Below are 19,255 nucleotides of genomic sequence, written 5' to 3'. Positions count from 1 at the left end.
TCCTGTTTCATTCTGTCTGCGCCAGCTGGGCCCTCGTTGCCTTGTCCTTTACTCAACTGGCTCCCTGCTCTTCACAGATAAAGATTCCCAAGTCTACTTTCTTGGTGTGGCATCGATGTTGACCCGTGATCTGTTTTTTCTAAACACTATCCTCTTAGAACTTCTTCCTTCCATAGTGACTTCTAGAAAGTATATCTATCACACTGGTGACAGCATTTTCCCCAATTCACTTGAACTCCTCATCCTGCAATAATCTGATATCTCTTATCATCTAATCATTGAAAGTACTCTTCATCAGATCACCAAAGACCCACCAGATCCAAACCTAGGGATTCTCCATGTTCATGGGTCTTGACGTCCCAGTCATCTTACACTGCGCTAACCATCCTCCTGGTGAAGAGACGCCAGTGTCCGCCAGAGACGCCATGGCAACTTTTGAATAGTTGACCTCTGGCATCTCTTGCCTGCCCTAACAAAAGGGATCCTACTTAAAGTCCTGTCCTAGGCCGAGAGTCGGGAGTCCTAGGAATGCCGCTCCTGAACGGGGCAGGAGCAGGAAGGCGTGAGCGCAGTGCCTGTGCTTGGAAGGGGACATGCACACAGCAGGAGCCTAACAGAAACGAAATTGCCGGCTGTGGAGGCGCTGGCCAACACTCGGGGGCCCTTCTGGTTCAGAGGCTCTAGATGCGACAGAGACAGCCCTGCTCCCTGCCTGCCCCACAGTACCCCCCTCTGGGGCCATTGAGACTCTCTGGAAGGTTCCCAGGATGCCCCAAATAGCATTCCCTGAGTCAGACCAGGTGAGGCAGGCCAGAGTATGGGAGGGAAGGGGAGGCAGGAGAGCTGCAGATGGGGCTGCACCCACCCAAGCACCCAGTCAGGGCCATAGGGGAGAGAACATTTGTTCTGTGCAGAACTGCAGCTCAGCTCTCTGGCTGTCTGTACATGGCTGCATCTCAAATGGAGACTGAGAGAAGGCTGGAGTGTCAGCAGTGGTGCTGCTGTCTAGCTGCCCAAGTTTCAGATGCTGGACAAACGCATGGGGAAGCATTTGTGAGTCCACACACCTATGCCGGTTGGTGGGTGAAATCCATGCTTACTCAACAGAATTTCTTCTCTTCTGTCTCTTGGAGTCTGGAAGCAAGAGCTGAAGGAGAGCAGCCAAGGGGCCTCCCCTGTCAGAAGAGGGCTGTAATCAGGAGGGGGTCCTACTACCCCACACTGAGCAGTATTTCTTTCACTCCAGAGATACCTTATGCCCAAATCATTCTGTCTCCCCCACTGACCCTGGGCCCCCCCAAAGGTCAGAAGTGTCTGAGGACTACTCTTCATGGGTGAGCCTCAGTCCCTGCCCTCCATCAATACCAAGGCCCCCCAAGGTGAAGAGGAGTCAAGAGTGATTGTCAGCAAAAAAAAGTTACAAGGTTTGATTTCAAAGAGAAACAACGTGTAGGCAAAATTACTATGGGGAAGGTTTGGCCTTGCTCTAATTCAACCTGTGAGGTAGGCCCAAATGGACTCATTCTCCCCACCCCACATCAAGGTCCCTGGAAAGTCAGACTACCATTGAGCTAATTGATGGAAAACAAATTTAATGCAACAAGTTCCAACCACCTGCAGCCAGTTGACTTTGTCACAGCAGCCTGAGGCCCAGAAGCACAGAGGCCATTGTCAGGAAAGGCATCAGCCCAGCGCTGCTGCCCCTGCCTTGCCCCTTAAAGTAATCATCTTCTGTGTTTTCTTTGATGACTGGTTGCTGGACGTTGCACAGGTTGGATGTACAGCATGCCACGAACAGAAAGGGTGTGGGCTTTACGAGCACGAACGACCTGGCCATCCGCAGAAGTGTCTCATGCAACCCACAGTTCAGTGCACACTGCTTGGAATTAAGGAAGAACCGTGGAAATATTCCTAGTGGGAAATAGGACAGAGAGATGGAGGTCTCATGAATTGAAAGCAGCAACACTAACACCATTTCTGTCTGAAGTCTGCCCAACCCTGACCCTTCTATTGCCCCTTACCAGAGCCCCACTCAAAGAGGGCACCTGCCAGGGATTTGGGAGCCGTCACTGCAAAGGAAGAGGGTCAGGCCTTTGTGTTCAGAGCTGCTTTTGGGGGTGGCATGGCATCAGATGCCACCATCTCTGACCTGTCTGCACACAGCTGTCTGCACTTGAGCCTGGCAGTCTCCATTTGGGAACGCATAGGTTCCCTGGGCCTCAACTTCTCAAACATGGTTGCCCAGGCCTTTGTGACCACAGACGAGACACACGGGAGCAAGGGGCACCTGGCCACTGCCCAGGGCTTGGAGCTGGCCTCTCAAGGAGTCACGCCTGCAGCCTGGGTGTAACTGCTGTGACTGTGAGCCTGCTGCCAGCACAGCACCTCCTCCCATGTTTCACTGTGCAGTCATCTTTCCACACTAAGTTATCAAGTCCACGTGAAGCTGCAGTGGGGCTTATGCCTCAACTGACTCAGTAGCCCACACGCTTCTTGGAACATGGAAGCCCCAGAAGTGGCTGATGAATGGAAAGTGAATTCTCCAGGCCAGACAAGGCCACTGTTGGGGCCTTCAAAGTCACCGTCGGGAGAGAGTTCTTCATGAGGCCAGAAGTGCTTGGGGGAGTTACAGATGGCAGAGCAGTGGTCTCCAAATGTTTTAAAGCATACATCCTCTTTTCAGGACATATTTTAAGCCCTGATTATGTACATCTTTTGTAAAAGCTATTCTTGGTCAGACATTGAAGTCACTAAGGCTCAACTGCTCACCTAGAAGTGAATGAAAAGAACTCTCCATTACTTTCTCCCTGCACCTCAGTGTTTCAGTCTGGCTGGCGGTTGCTGTGTGCCGCCCTGCAATGGCTCTGCTGTTATTTAGGTAAGCTGAGTCTCCTCAGTGGCCTGCTGGCACTCCTGGCTTCACAGGACTTTGCTCTTCAAATTTTAAAAAAAGATAATTTTTATGTTAGTTTTTCTTTATTGAGAAAACTCGACAGGCCCTAAGTCCTGAAAGCATTCTACTGACCTGGGTGTGGAGCCCCACTGGGACCCAGGACACTTACTCACGGCGGCAGAGATACAATACGTAGAGCCGCTGTCACAGTTTTGTGGTGCTTCGCATTTGAAACTGTTCTCCTGCTCACAAACGTGACACCTCAGGGTAGACCCTGAAAGGAGGAATAAAAAGAAAGCGGAATGTGGCAGCTCTCAGATCCCATCAGAGCAACACCTGCCATCCTCTCCTTCCTCTGAGTGAGGACAGAGCCCTGGGTCCGTCCATCTTTCTGGCGCCTCACAGCCTGCCCCATCCTGCAAGCTCCTCTCCTCTCTGGGCTTCTCTCGTGTGCCCACTGGATGTGTCTCACAAACCCACACCACACCCATAGCATGAACACAGACGAGCACAGGCCCTCACCCCGGAGACATGCATACTCACACTGTCATATGGACACAGCCGAGTCCCTGCCTCCCCCAACCCCCAATCGGGCCATGCCCACATCACCACACTTGACTGGCGCCACCCATTAGCTGCTCTAGAGAAAGAAGCCCCATGGCTGTGGAGTCTGCGCCCATGCACCCTTCTCGCCTACCTTCCTGGCTGACCCCACTGCCCCAGTCCCTGGCTCCACACTCCTTGGCCTGAGACCCTGTGTCCTGCCTGACCCAGGAGCCGAGGCGGCCCACTATTGGGTCTGTGTCAGGGCAGGACTTGGTCCTGGGGAAGAAGCAGGTCACACTCCAGCAGCTCTCCATTTTCAGAGACAGCCCCAGAAGGCTCGAAGATGGCTGGTTCAGGCTTGGCCTCCAGCCCAACCATCCCCAGGAAGGCAGGGCCATGGCAGGGAGAGCTGGGTGCTGGGCAATAAAACCAGCCATCCGTGCCTGCCCTTGGGGACCCCACATCAAGAGGCTCTCCCACTATGTATTCGTATCAGCTGACCACCCTCCTAAGGCTGTCTTGCCCCCTGAATTCTCTGGGCTACAACTGCCTGGACCCACCTGGGGCATGGCTACCCTGTGTCTGCACAGGCATTCCAGACCTCCTCCTCCCAGCCCAGGAGGCTCAGGGCCAGAACTGACCTTGTCTTCCAGACACGGTGAGATTGCTCTCCACCCGTGGCAGGCCCAAGACCAGAAGCAAAGCAAGGAGGGTTATCATTTCCAGTGATGCCTGGTCCTGGACATGAGGAACAAGCAGGGCCATTTGGTCAGCTCTGTGGCTCCAGAGTTAGATTTGACCCCTGTTGGTCTAGTACCATTCAGAGCCCTCCCCACTGGTCACTGGGGCAGACCCTCTTCTCCTCATCCATGGGCCAGGGGCTGGGTGTGGCCTCTAAGTGCTGATGTGGGGGGAGGCTGTCAACACCACCACCAAGTCCCCTCTGTCCCCAGGGACCCCACCACTCCCTGGAACTCTGCATTCGTTCACCCATGCCCCAGCAAACTTGTTTGGCATGTGTTCCTGCCGCAGCTCCCCCAAGGCAGTACCAGGTTTCCCCTACCCCTGATTTGAACTCTGGTTCTCTTAGGGGACACCATGGGGTACTCTCCCACCCAGTGCTACCGCCCTTCCTTTTCCCTTTTCATCTTCCTCTCCATCCAGGTCTTCACTGGTGCAGCCGGACCCCAGGGTACAGGAAGGCTTGGCTACCCCTGCACCGCCCAGCCCAGCCTTACTGCCCAGATCGGTGCTGAGGCTAGCCCTCTCTCTCACAAGGCCTGCCAGCCTTATGCCCTTATGCACTTTATACCTGACTGCTTTCTGGGCTCCCCATTCCTGCTCCTTCCCCAGGTTCCACACCCTGCCTTCACCCTGCTATCTGGCAGGTGGGAAGCAACAAGCCTCTGTTAGTGCAGTCAACACCTTTGCAGGAATTCTGGATTTTTACAGCAGCGGAGCATTTTCAGAGCCTCTTTCGATGAGCCTTTGTGTTGTTTGTCGTGTGTTGTACTAGAAATAAAGCTGCAATTGTCCGTAGTGTTATTTCTTACAAGTGCAGGTACACTGGAAAGTTTCCCAGAAATAAGACTGACAGTCACAAGTTTGATGTATTTGCAATGTAGATGCACTTGCCCAGCAGCTCATCAGGTTTCTCCACGAGTGCCTGTTCCTACAGTATCATCAAAAAAGGGTACATTCCTATCCATCCTTTGGGTTTTCACCAATCTGGTAGGTAAAAACAGTATCCTGATAATTAATGATCAGAATTAATTATGAGTGACATTAAGTTTTTGCATTCAGATAGATGTCTGCATTCCTTTTTCTGTGCTTTCAAGTCTGTTATCCAAATACACTGTGACCCTAGTCCATTGTCTGCCACAAAAACTGTTTTTCCTATTTGATATAGGTCTTGGTATTAATGCCAAGCAGAAGTGGTTATGCCAAGCTTTTCAAGGTTAAAGATAAATACAGCCAGACACTAAAGTGATAAGGATGGATTTTAATCAGGAGCATTCTACTTCAGTGGGAAAAAGAGTCTTCATGAAGGGAATTCCACTTGAATTTGCACAGGGGTGACTGGGCATTTTAAAGGAAGAGTGAGGGAGTAGGGAGGTGGTGAGCAGGGCTCAGTGGAGTCAGGGAAGTGAAAGTTACAAAAGCAGGAAGGCAGGATTGGTCCCTGTGAAACCTACCCAGGTACATACCAAAGTTAAGCACCCACCCTCCATGGAAGCTGGGAAAGGGGCCCGTCTTTGCAGAACACAGTTCTTCAGGAAGGGATTTAAGGCCAGAGTTTGGGGCAGGGGGCAGACTTGGATCATCCTAGGGATGTGGCCTTCAGTCATTAGAAGGCACTTGGTGTCTGCTCTAGTCTTTACAGACCAAGCTTGAGGCCTCGTGGATAAAGGGCCCAGAGGAGCCTGGCTGCAGTTAGTCAGGAGAGGAGCTTTACCACCACCTTTTATTTTATGGTTCTGGGTTTTGAAACCAGAACAGTTTCAAAATCCAGAACCATAGTTCTGCTAGTTGGAGAAACCTTTCCCCCCACATCTGATCTCAGAAACTAAGCAGGGTCAGGCCTGGTCAGCATTTGGATGGGAGAAAATTTCCCTCAAACAAGGTTATAAATGAATTCTCTCATATTTTCTTCTGATAGCTTTACCAGAAGTTTGTTTGTTTGTTTGTTTTTTCCTTTCTCTTTTAACATTTGAATCTTTGATCCATTTGGGAATTACCCTTCAGTGTTGTATTTTTTCAGACGATAACTTAAGTTATCTCAGCATCATTAATCATAATGTCCACCTTGTCTACTGCCAGTTTGGAAGCCCTTTCATCATGTATTGGATTCCAGACGCACCTGATGCTCTTTGTGGGATGTCTGCTTTCAGTTACTTTGTCTGTCCATTCACACAACAGAACTACAGTTCTGGTGTCTGGGTCCACAGCCCACCTCTGAAAGTGGGGGAGGCCCTCACCATACCTTTCAGAATTTATTGTTGATTGATTCTTTTTTGGTTTGTCTGGTTAGGAAGTAGAAAGCCAAATGAGAACCTGTATTAACTCTAACAACCACAAACACAACGACAGCAAGAAGAGAAAACCAGAAAGCTGAATTTGCAATGTCACCAGGTAAACAAATCTGAAGAGTAGCAAGCCCTAAAAAAGTGGAATGATGTGCTGTGTTCCCACATCAGAAGACTTACTATTGCTGTCAGTTCTCCTTAAATTGATCTGTAGATTTAGCACAATCTCAGTCAAATTTCCCAGAGATATATTTTCAATGTAGAAATAATCAACTGGGATTCTAAAATTTAAGCAGAAAAGTGAAAGATCTAGAACAGCCAAAAGAATTTGGAAATAGAAGAGCCAAGGACTTACACTACTTGATTTTGAGACTTACTAGAAAGCTATGATAACCAAAGACAGTGTGATGCTACAGAAAGCTTAGACATACAGTCAATAAAATGGAATAAAGAGTCGAGAAGTAGACCTACCCATGTGTGACTGACTGATTTTAGACAAAGGTGACAAGCAAAAAAATGCAATGAAGAAATGGCCTCTTCTGTGACAAATAATGCTGAGACCTTTGAACAAACAGATGTAAAAATGATGCCCCCAAATGCAAAAAAGGAAAACATAAACATGACTTTCCCTTCGAAAAGTGAATAATGAAAGTGTTCGTCACTCAGTTGTGTCCAACTCTTTGTGATCCCCATGGACTGTAGCCTTCCAGGCTTCTCCATGGAATTCTCCAGGCAAGAATACTATAGTGGGTAGTCATTTCCTTCTCCAGGGGTCTTCCTGACCCAGGGATTGAACCCAGGTCTCCTGCATTCCAGGCAGATTCTTTACCATCTGAGCCACAAGGGAAGCCCTGACTTTCCCTTTGCCTCATCATACACAAAAATCCATTTCAATGGATTATAGATATAACTATAAGCTATAAAACTTATCTAAATACAAAGCTAGATGACTTTCAGAGAAAAACAGGAATAATGTTTTCAACCTTAGGTTAGTCAAAGAATTTTTCAGTTCAGTTCAGTCGCTCAGTTGTGTCCAACTCTTTGCAACTCCATGGACTACAGTACGCCAGGCCTCCCTGTCCATCACCACCTCCTAGAGTTTATTCAAACTCATGTCCATTGAGTCGGTGATGCTATCCTACCATCTCATCCTTTGTCATCCCCTTCTCCTCCCATCTTCAATATTTCCCAGCATCAGGGTCTTTTCCAATGAGTCGGTTCTTCGCATCAGGTGGCCAAAGTATTGGAGTTTCAGCTTCAGCATCAGTCCTTCCAATGAATATTCAGGACTGATTTCCTTTAGGATGGACTGGTTGGATCTCCTTGAAGTCCAAGGGACTCCCAAGAGTCTTCTCCAACACCACAGTTCAAAAGCATCAATTCTTCAGCGTTCAGCTTTCTTTATAGTTCAATTCGTACATCCCTGCATGACTACTGGAAAAACCATAGCTTTGACTAGATGGACCTTTGTTGGTTAAGTAATGTCTCTGCTTTTTAATATGCTGTCTAGGTTGGTCACAACTTTTCTTCCAAGGAGCAAGTGTCTCTTAATTTCATAGCTGTAGTCACCATCTGCAGTGATTTTGGAGCCCAAAAAAGAAAAAAGTCTGTCACTGTTTCCACTGTTTTCCCATCTATTTGCCATGAAGTGATGGGACCAGATGCTATGATCCTAGTTTTCTGACTGTTGAGTTTTAAGCCAACTTTTTCACTCTCCTCTTTCACTTTCATCAAGAGGCTCTTTAGTTCTTCTCCAGGCAAGAATACTATAGTGGGTAGTCATTTCCTTCTCCAGGGGTCTTCCTGACCCAGGGTGGTGTCATAAGGGTGGTGTCACCTGGGTATCTGAGGTTATTGATATTTTTCCCGGCAATCTTGATTCCAGCTTGTGCTTCATCCAGCCCGGCATTTTGCGTGATTACTATGCATATAAGTTAAATAAGCAGGGTGACAATATACAGCCTTGATGTAATCCTTTCCCAATTTGGAACCAGTCTGTTGTTCCATGTCTGGTTCTAACTGTTGCTTCTTGATCTGCATACAGATTTCTCAAGAGGCAGGTCAGGTGGTCTGGTATTCCCACATCTTTAGGAATTTTCCAGAGTTTGTTGTGGTCCACACAGTCAAAGGTTTTGGCATAGTCAATTAAGCAGAAGTAAATATTTTTCTGGAAGTCTCTTGCTTTTTTGATGCTCCAACAGATGCTGGATGTTGACTTTTTAGATAAGATGTATAAAGCATGAATCACACGAGCAAAACTGCTACAGTTTGTAGAGGAAATAATGCTGATGCCTGTAGTTAACTTTGAAAGGAATCCAAAAGATAAAGTGAATGAACACATTGTTAGACTGATGGATAGATATGTGGGAAAACTAGTAAAATGTTAAGGTGGACAAGGTGGTGAGCTTCCCAGGTGACACAGTGGTAAAGAACTGCCTGCCAGTGCAGGAGACACAAGAGACACAGGTTCAACCCTGGCTTGGGAAGATCCCCTGGAAGAGGAAATGACAACCTACTCCAGTATTCTTGCCTGAAACATTCCATGGACACAGGAGCCTGGCAGGCTGCATGGAGTCACAAAGAGCAATGACTGAACAATTAACACTTTCACTTGCTTATGCCAAACAGAGTTGGACACAACTGAACACACACACACACACACACACACACACACACACACACCCTTGCACTCACTGTAAACTATTTCAACATTACTGCCTCAGATAATTTATATAAAATGCCAGGGATTTAAAATGTGCTCTACAGGGAATTCCTTGTTGGTACAGTCATTAGGACTCCATGCTTTCACTGCCATGGGTCCACGTTCAATTCTTCATCAAATAACTAAGATGCAGCCAGCCAGGTGGCACGGCCAAATTTTTTTTTAAATTTTAAATGTGTTCTACGTTTTTTTTTTTAGCCCAGATTTAACCCATTATGAGAATCATGGCATAGGGCAGAAACTATTTGAATGAGAGTCTTAATTCACCTTCTCAGTTAAAAACTAAAGATCCAGAATTTGACTGCCTAACCCTGGGTGTAGAAATCTAAGGCTTCTGCAGCATATAGGTTAAATGGGCTGGGAGTGATATTTAGAATGTTTTAACATTGCTAGTCACAGTCTTACAAGCTACAGTAACTTCTATGGGGGTAGAAAAAGGATTAAGAACATCATTAAATGAATGAGAATTAAAACAGGTGGCCTTTTGCATTGCTTCACTTGTCCCTAATATGGCAAAGACTATCCAAGAGGAAAAACAGCTCATGGGAGACTTGGTATTTGAGGCCAACTTAGCTAACACCTTCTCCCAATTCAGGCAAAAGTTGTATTCTTTGGAAATGGGACTCATCACACATTGAGTTTTCCCACAGAGGTGTTTCAATTTGCCAGCATATGTGAAAAATCGAGTGTGGTGGATCTCAAGAATGACAATGATTCAATTTAGTGAGTAGCTACTCTGATAATACCATGTGGATGAGTTCCCTTCAAGAAAAGTGTGATAAGGAACCTTATTTGGTGCCAACTGGAAAGAAATCATCTGAAAGAGTCTCCGGAAAAAAGATCCTGGGGATTACTCAGGATCCTGGATTATTGTGACACCACCCCCTCCCCATTTTAGCTCCAGACATTACAAAGGGTTGTAAAAGGCAAAGTTCAGCAGCATCCCATAATGTCATTTTCCTTCTCTTTTGGTACCACTAGCTTGGCGAAGAAAAGTGATGCTCTGGTTAAATCTCTGTGCTGGCGTCCACTGATGGTGTTGACTAACACAAAGATAACAGAAAAGTCATACCTGTGAATTGCTTTTAGCAGGAAATACCTGATCCTCCTAGGGGTGTGGTTTAAATCAATGTGGACTCTGTAGGTGATGGGTATATGAATTGGGGAGCCTCGAGACTCAAGGTCAGAGATGCTGGGTGGGTTCCCGGGTCACCCATCCCCAGAAGATGATGATGGATGGCCCCTTGGTGGTGGAAAGGACACCCCCAGGAAGGGCTGCCAGGTAGGTAGGGGAAGCCATGGGACCCCAGTAGAGGGATACATGTGGTCAGAACGCATGGGGATGGTGGCACTTGAATCTGCCATCCTGTTTTCACGAGGGAGGGGCCAAACCACAGAATCTGCAGACACTGACCTGAGACTGAGTCCAAGCCTGAAGTGCTGGGTGCACCACCCTACCTCCTGCCTAGAACTTTTGGAAGCTTCCAGCCACCTCCCACCTGTTCCCCCGTCCAGCTGTACCCCGCCTGCCATCTTCCGCCCAGGTTTTCTAAAACGCCCCCATGTTGTTGTGCCCAGGCCTTTGGAACCTTCCCCAGCCTTGTGAAGACATTCGGGAACCTTCCACGTCTCTCCCCCCTCCAACCCTTCAGGGTCCTGCCCAGACCTTCTAGAAACGTCTCCATGTGCCTTGTCCTTCCCAGGCCTCCCTAACCTTACCCGAGACCCCATGTCCCGGAAGACCTTTTGGAGCCTTCTTCAGCACCCCCTATTCTGAGAAGACCTTCTGGAATCTTCCTGGATACTCGCGTCCTGCCAAGAACCGTGGAAACTTCCCCACACCCCTGTCCCAGCCAGACTTTGGGATTTCCTCTTCCTCTGCCCCGCCCTCAAACCGCCCCCAACCTTGTCTTGTCTAAACCTACTGGAACCTTCCAGGACACGAACTCCAGTGGGATCCCACAGGAAGCTGCAGGTATGTGAGGAGAAGTCGCTTAGGCTCCGCGACCTGACTCAACCCGGAAGTACTGAGCGGGGTCTCCCATCAGGCTTTGCGCAGCTTCCAGAAGGTTTCGCCGCCCTCGCAGGTGCGAGTGGCCCCGGGGCAGTCTCGTCAGAGCGCCTGGCGGAGATAGATGCCCGGAAGTGTTAGAGGACACGGAGTGGGGAGATGGTTCCAGAAGGTCTGGGCAGGAGCAGAGGTGGCGGGGCAGGCTCATGCCGTGACATATCCCAGTATCACAGGTCTCCCATGACTGACAGTGCTAGCGTTCCTTCTCTGTTACAGTGAAACTGAGGGAGAATCATTACTCAAGAGAGAACCAGCAAATCCCCAAAGTCTTAGTAAGTAGTCCTAAACCAGTTACACAGAAGAGAGGCCCCAGGAGAAACTGGGTAACAGTAAGGTCTAAAGGATTGTGAGGTTATCACGAGTTAAAAGTGCAGGGAAAGGAGCGGAAAGGGTGCTTAATGAAAATATATCACATTACAGGCATCTTGTAGAAGAGAGAACAGGGTGAAAATTTTCTCAGCCGCCATTCAGGAAGTTAGATAAGAATAGATTACCTACCCAAAGAAATGAAGGAAATAACAAAGAGGAGAGGAGAAACGAACAGGAGGTAAACCCACAAAGCCGAAGTTGGTTATCTGGACACATTCAAAGTATTGGTGAAACAGAAGAGACAACAAAGAAAAATACTCATTCTCAATATCAGAAATGGAAAGGGAGGCATCAATCAGCTGTCACCGATCTTATAAAGAAAATGAATGGCTGCGATGAGTAGGCTTCCTGTAATAAATGTCACATTCCTGATGAAATGGGCTAAAACCTGAAGAACACAGGGAACCAAAGCTGACTCACAATGAGAGTGCAGGCTGAAATAATCAGACTGTCGAAGTTAAATCCCTGAAACAATAGATAGACAACCAAGCTTATGAATGCTAAGTCCCAAAAGAGTAAAGATAAATCTACAAATTCAATGCAATTTCAGTAAGTCTCAGCAGGTGCTGTGTGTGTGTGTGTGTGTGTGTGTGTGTGTGTGTGTGTGTGTGTCTGTTTGTGCATGTGCATGAAATTGATTCCAAATATTCAAATGTTTCAGAAACGGAAAGGGCTAGGAGTAGCCAAATATACTGGGAGAAGAAAAGTGCTGGAGGACTTGAGCTCCCAACTGCCAAGATATTTATATCTTCTCACTTATTGAGAGAGTATGGTGTGGGCTCAGGGTTGAAAAACAGACCAATAGAGGAGAAAGCAAAGTCAAAAAGCACAAATATCCAGTTACAGGCTTTCTGATGAGGCTGCCCCTGCCTTGGCATGGGGAAACGTTCTTGTGTGCCTTGACGAGTGGTGGATAGACGAGATATACATGGGTACCACACAAAATAAGCAGTTCAGGACATTTGTGGATATCAGTGAATCCTCAGAAAGGAAAAAGGGAAATGTACAAAGCTGTCCTAATGTCCATTGGAAAATTAAGAATATACAAAATTGAAAAAAATATTGCTGGTCACATAAGAAAAAGTGATACATGACATTATGTAAAAATTCACAACATCTGCTGTTCTACTGACAAGACAGTGCAAACCCAGGAGAAAGCATGTAACACTTTTCTCCTTAACACTGGTATTCAGAGTATAGAACTTCTTCCTACCAACTGGTAACTAAAATAGCAGATCATCCAACAGACATTTGAGAGAAAGGCATAAAGGCAGTTTGCCAGATAGGAAATTTGTGAGGGTACTAAATATAAGATAAGTGGCTGAACACAATTTCTCTTGGAGCAAATGCAACTTGAAAGTGCAATATAATGACCCCAACAGGGATGATTAAACATTCAAAGACAACCATACCATGTGTTGGTGAGATTTTGAAGTGTGTGGGCTCCCGAGGAGTACAAATAGGTACAATCAGTGGAAATGTCTTCCACAGCCTCTGCCAAAGCAATACTTAGGCATATCAGAGCCCCCAGATTACCACTCCTGGGCACTCAGCTCCTGAAATGCTCGCATGACCACACCTCAAGACAAGGACAAGCACATTCACTGCAGCACTGCTTGGGGTAGATTACAACTAGAACCAGCCTTAATGTCCGCCAATAATGTCCAAAAATAAACTGTCTTCACCAGAGCGTACAACTGTGAGAGTGAAGAACATACAACCATACGCAAAGACAGGGACTCATATCACAAGCATCAGTAGAGAAGAAAAGGCAGCAACAAAAACTCCCAAAGCAGGATTTCATTGTTAGTGGTTCAAAAGCAGACAAACTCATGTATAGGCTCAGGAACCCAGCCCCTTTCTTCTTACAGTTGCCCATGTCTGCTTCTACTGCCTGAATAGAGGGATGTGGGGAGGAATTTGGGGCTCTCCACCCAGTTCAGTTTCCTGAGATGGATTCTGGTAGAGGCTTATGTGCATTTGGTGAAAATCCATAAAGCTGTCCACATAGTGTTATGCACTTTGCATAGAATGTCGAATTTTACAGGCCCCTCTGATGAACAGGGCAGAGGGGAAAGTTCTGGAGGTGACCGAACTGCGGGGCATCCATCTCCTCCTTGAAAATGGGAATGGTGACACCAGCATGCACCTTCTGGGAAAGCTGCCAGGGGAGGGTGAGACAACTCATGACCGCAAACACAGGATCCCACAAGCACAGGGAGGGCTCCAGCTGTGTGCCTGCTGGGTCTCTGGGAGAGTGGGGAGCCCACGACCACGCCCCTGTCATAGACTTTCCCACCCCTGGAGCTCATGTTCCTCGAGCAAAGAAGGATGCGGGCCCCTAGCACAGACCCCATGGAGTGTGGCAGGGACCTCTCACCTTTCTGACTGAGGAGGGGCTTACAAGTCACCCTCCCACTCCCTGCCAGTGACCCTGACTTCTGGGTTCTCTGCTCCTCAGCCGGATCAGCCAGGCCAAACAGACAGGGCCTCGGCCACATTACTGCCCTGCCTGCCAGTGTGCCAGTGGAGTCTCTGAAGTGCCCCCTGCAGGACTGCAAGCCCCCCTTGGAAGAGATCCTTGTTGGCTCCTCAGAGGGCAGGTGGCAACCAAGCAGGGTAGGCGCGGTGGTCCCCAGGGTGTGAAGTGTAGCCAAAGATTGCTGACTAGATCCAGCCTTTGTCTGCCACTGGTCCAGTGCCTCAGATTCCATGTGCTCACTGCGCAGTCCGTCCTCAGTCTCTGGCCGGTAACTGAAGACCTGCTTCAGGCTGCTGCAGGTCAAGGCCACCTGAGATCACCACTACAAGGCACACCTGACTCCGCTCCCCGTTAGAAATAAAACACATGACAGGTACAGCCCAATGTTGAAGAGGTAATAGAATTGAGAGGTGGAAATGGCTGTTCTTATCAGCTCGTGTGAACTTCAAGGTGAAAAAATGCATGAGAGATAAAGGAGGATGGAGATTTTGCATTCAGAAGGGATTTTTGAAACTCAGAGTACCTTCCCTAACTGTATTAAGCAAGCGAAGAATCGTTTCTGTTGTTTGCAAATTAAGAACACAATTCCAGATATCAATGCCCTCCCTACTTCCCACTCTCATCATTCCCAGTAGAAAATAGAAGATATTTGGGAAACGTGATGAGAGAAGTATTACAGAACAAAACCAGACCTGGCAGGATAAGACGGTAGACAACCACACAGAAACGCTGCAGACCAGGGACCTCATCTTCCAACTCCCCAAACCCAGAAAGTGACAGCAAAAATTCAACCCGAAACGAAGGGCCTAAAACAGAGACAGCAGAGAATGGAATGGGGATGGATTGCTGTGTGTCAGGTGGAGGTTCCTGTACCCAGGGGTGGGGCTGCTAGGTGGATTGGGGAAGCCCAGGGACCGCATGGGTGGGGGTGCTTTGGGGTTCGGCTGGCAGAGTTGTGTCAGCGGGATTCTGCAACCTTGTTCTAGGGGAGTAGGGTCAAATGCCAGAATCTGTCAACACTGATCTGAGGCCAAGTCTGGGGCTCTAGCCCCCCACCACCCTTGACCTGCCCAACTTTCTAGAACATTCGACACTCCCCGTGTTCTGCCCAGAACTTCGGGGACCTACCCTCTCCCCAAGCCCCTGACTCACTCCCTCCAGCCCCTTCCATCCTCTTGTCCAGAGCATCTATAATATTTTGTCTCCTTTTTCTGCCCAGATCTTCTGGAAGTTTCCCCATGGCAACCATATCTTGCCACATATTCTGGAACCTTCCCAGTTGTGTTTGCTCAGATGACTGACCTTCCCTGTGGCCTTGGCTTCTGCTTAGACCTTCTGGGACATTTGCCACCACACACTTCCTCCCCTACTCCCCCGGGTGCTGTCTGGCCTTTTGGAACCTTCTCCAGGGTCTGTGTTCCTTGAAGACCTTCTGGAGCCTTCCTTGAGACACGTCCTGCCAAGAACTCTGGATCCTTCCTGTAGTCCCATATCTTTCCCAGACTTTGGAACTTCCTATCCCGACCTCCTGCCCCATGTCTTGCCCAGACCTCTTGGAAATTTGCCTGCCCCTGTGTCCTGCCCAGACCTCCTGGACATGCAGGCCTTCACCGAGCCCTAGAGCCTAGGCATTAACCTCCACGTCCTCACCAGACCTGCTTTCCAATTTTCCTTCACAGTAATCATCACGGGATCTTTCCACTCTTCAGCTTCTCATCCTATTTGAAACAATTTTCTTTGGTGCATATAAGTGTCTAGTTCGGTCCAGATACAAAGAGTATTACGATGCTGCAAATTCTGATATGTGTTTCATTCATTCAATATCGTCTTGCTAGCTAGTCCTGTTTTTGGTCATCCTGCTTTTTGTGTGTCCTGCAGTAATTCTATCCATCTTCGTTAGAAATTCAATTGTGTGACTGTAAGCAAAGGGGACATATTCTCTCTGTTCATACTTATTGAGCTAAGTATGTGAATGAACGATAAACTTTCGTTTATGTCACTCATATGATTTCACTTTCTAAAAATTGGAATTGATGTATATGATACCACTTAAGTTACAGGTGTACGATATAGTGACTGAACATTTTTAAATGCATAGTCCGTTCATGGTTACCGTAAAATATTGGCTCCATCTCCCATCCTGTACAATATATGTCCCTGTAGCTTGCTGTATGCAGAAGAGTCCCCCACCTCTATACTGCCCTTCTCCTTCCCTCTCCCCAGTGGTAACCACTAGTTTGTTCTCTATATCTGTGAGCTGGTTTCTTTCCTGTTGTAGTTGCCAGTCTGTTTTCTTCTCCAGAGTCTGCATATGAGAGATAACATAACAGTATTTGTCTTCTGTATGACTTCCCTCTCTAGCACAGTGGCCTCCAAGTGCGTTCATCTTATTGCACATGGCAAAATTTCATTCTTTTTCATGGCTGAGTAGTATTTCCCACATAGTTCTGGTGGCTCAGATGGTAAAGAATCTGCCTGCAATGCAAGAGACCTAGATTTGACCCCTAGGTTGGGAAGAGGTCCTGGGGAAGGGCATGGTAACTCCAGTATTCTTGCCTGCAGAATACCATGGACAGAGGAGCCTGGTGGGCCTCCATCCGTGGGGTGGAAAAGAGTCAGACGCGACTGAGCGACTAACACTTTCACTTTCTATATATTCATATATAGATTATACATATATTCATACATATTAGACATGTATATATATACATATATATTTCTGTGTGTTCATATATACCCATGTGTGTGTGTGTATATATATATATGGATATAGACCACATCTTCCTCATCCACTCCTCTGCTGATGGACACTCATGCTGCTTGTATATCTTGGCAGCTGCAAATAATGGTTCTATCATCTTCCCAAACTAGCATGTTTACTTTTCTCAGATATGTACCCAGGAGTGGCCATCCTGGCACATTCCTCATCTTTTTCTGTTGCACACAGACTGTTACTAACAGCATGGACCTGGCAGATGCTGAGGTCTGTGAGGTCCAGTGCATCAACAAGGGGGCCCCTGCCTCCACGAGGAGGTGCCCCGTGTATCCTGACGGGGCTCACACTGCAGTTGGCAGTCCACCCCCCTCAGGGGACAGCAGAGTTCAGATATCCAGGCCAGAGGATCCCGGGGATCGACCTGAGTGGGCAGGTTGAGGCAGGGGCTGGGCCACTGCTGGGGTTCCGGTTGACTCCCCCAGCCCAGGGAAAGAGGGGAAGGAGTCTGAGAACTGTATTGGGGTGCAGGCTCTGAGCCTGGAGTGGGGATAGGAAGGACCAAGGATGAAGTGTGGAGAATTTGGAACCCAGCACGCAGGGGAGGAGAAGGGTTCTGCCTGGAAACAGCCTGATATGGATATCAGGGCTCCTGGGCACTGATCTCGCCCTGGGACGCTCACTGAGTGGTGCTCTTCTCTGCAAGACCCTGGCCTGGCCCCTCCAGGGGAGACCATCAGGGCAGTGCCTCCCCTCTCAGGGCCCTGAGCCTTCTGGGTATGGGCTGGGTCTTCACCCGCAGCTGTGCCTCGGGGGGAAACAGGCCAGATGGCTGGCCCTCAGCACAAGAAGAGGTCTGCGGGGGGTGGGCTGCAGGGCCCATGTGGGAGGCAGAGCCCCACCTTTGGTGACATGGGGACCAGGGGCCCTGAGAGCGCTCTCGGGTCTTCCTCTGTGAGGAGTCATTGCGTGAAGATTCCCCTGGGACCTGCACCCTGCTCTCAAGCTTGGAAGGTCTAGGAGGTACCAAGAGCTCGGCACAAATTCAGGAGCCTTTGGTGCTAGTGCAGGCGGAGGGCACACAGGCAGGAACAGGTTCAGGAGGCTGGCCAGGGTGGCCTGGGCCGAGGCAGAGGCACCCCAAGGGCAAGCTGTGGCTCCAGGCTGGGTCTCAGCCCGAGGACAGCTCTTACGCCACGTGGGGCTGAGGCCCATCATGCATCTCTGCTTGATGAGGGACCTTGGCAGTTCTGACTCATGACCACAGCTGAATATCCCCCAGGGAAGTATCAAGAGAGAGAATGAGTGAAAGTAGAAGGACAAGTAACACTCAGATCTTCAGCCACCCTGCTAGAAGTCCCATGCACTCCGAGTCCTTCCTCCAGAGCCTGCACGGCGGTGTCTTCAGGGCACCATCCCCAAATCAGGGCCGGGGCTCCTGGGCAACTCTGCAGAGGCCCAAGCATGAGGGCCCTGGGCCCTGCTGACACATGGGGGACATGGGGGGGCACAGAAGACCTGCTGTCAATCTTCTGCTTGAAAGCAGGGCCAGGGACAGCAACACTGACCTCCTGGGAGAGCTGCCAGGGGTGGGTGAGATGACACGGGGTCTGAAACTGTGGACCCCCAAGCACAGGGAGGGCAGAGCTGTGTGCCTGCTGGGTCCCTGGGAGGGTGTGGGGCCCACGACCATGCCCCTGTCAGACTTTCCCCACCCTAGGAGCTGCTCAGGTTCCAGGAAGAAAGAAGCATGTGGTCCCTGAGCACACACCCCATGGGGGCAGGGTCCTCTCACCTTTCTGACTGAGGAGGGGCTTGCAGGCCAGCCTCACCCTCCCTGCCGGTGACCCAGTCTTCTGGGTACCTGCTCCTCAGCTGGACAAGCCAGGCCAGACATACAGGGCCTCAGCCACAAACTGCCTTGGATGCCAGTGTGCCAGTGGGGTCTTAGCATCCCCTAACTGCCCCCGTGGGGACTGCAAGCCCCCGTTGGGAGGGACCCTGGCTGGCTCCTGCCTCCACCCTGGACCCAGCATTTGGCCCAGGCAAGAGAAGCCATAACCCGAGGCTGCAGGAGATGAGAGCCCAGCCCTTCCCTCTGCTCCCCGTTCTGGTCCTTGTAGAAGAGAGACGAACATACCCAAGGTCTCCTTTCATCCCTTGCGAAGATAAGGCACCCATCCATCTTGTGCCTGGAGCAGGAGGGGGCCTCTTGCCCCCACCGCTGCCCCTTTGGGTCCCTGCTCCAACCCTGTCCTGCTCCCAAGAGCCATCCACCAGCAGGCCTGCGTCAGTGCCTGACCCAGCGCCATCCATCTCCCTCCACCCGCTGGAGGCCTTCAGCCTGAGCGCCGCCTTGGGCTTGCTGGTCTGGTCCTGAGCCAGTCTGGCCTGTGACATGATCAGGTTGCCTGGGAGAGCAGGACCGGTGAG

At 49.2% G+C, this 19,255-nt stretch overlaps 1 protein-coding gene across 1 annotated transcript; it reads right to left on the bottom strand.

Moving 5' to 3' along the window:
- Positions 1-1,633: 1,633 nt before the first annotated feature.
- On the bottom strand, positions 1,634-19,222 carry LY6K (lymphocyte antigen 6 family member K). The gene is made up of 4 exons (XM_068984080.1): positions 19,073-19,222; positions 4,081-4,177; positions 3,063-3,167; positions 1,634-1,911 (listed from the first exon to the last, which is right to left on the bottom strand). Exons 1-4 carry the CDS (start codon positions 19,220-19,222, stop codon positions 1,634-1,636), a joined length of 630 nt encoding a protein of 209 aa, XP_068840181.1.
- Between the last annotated feature and the right edge of the window lie 33 nt (positions 19,223-19,255).

The sequence above is a fragment of the Capricornis sumatraensis genome, chromosome 11 (assembly GCF_032405125.1).
Source record: "Capricornis sumatraensis isolate serow.1 chromosome 11, serow.2, whole genome shotgun sequence".
Lineage (NCBI taxonomy): Eukaryota > Metazoa > Chordata > Mammalia > Artiodactyla > Bovidae > Capricornis > Capricornis sumatraensis.
This window is presented reverse-complemented; position numbering and strand designations above follow the sequence as displayed.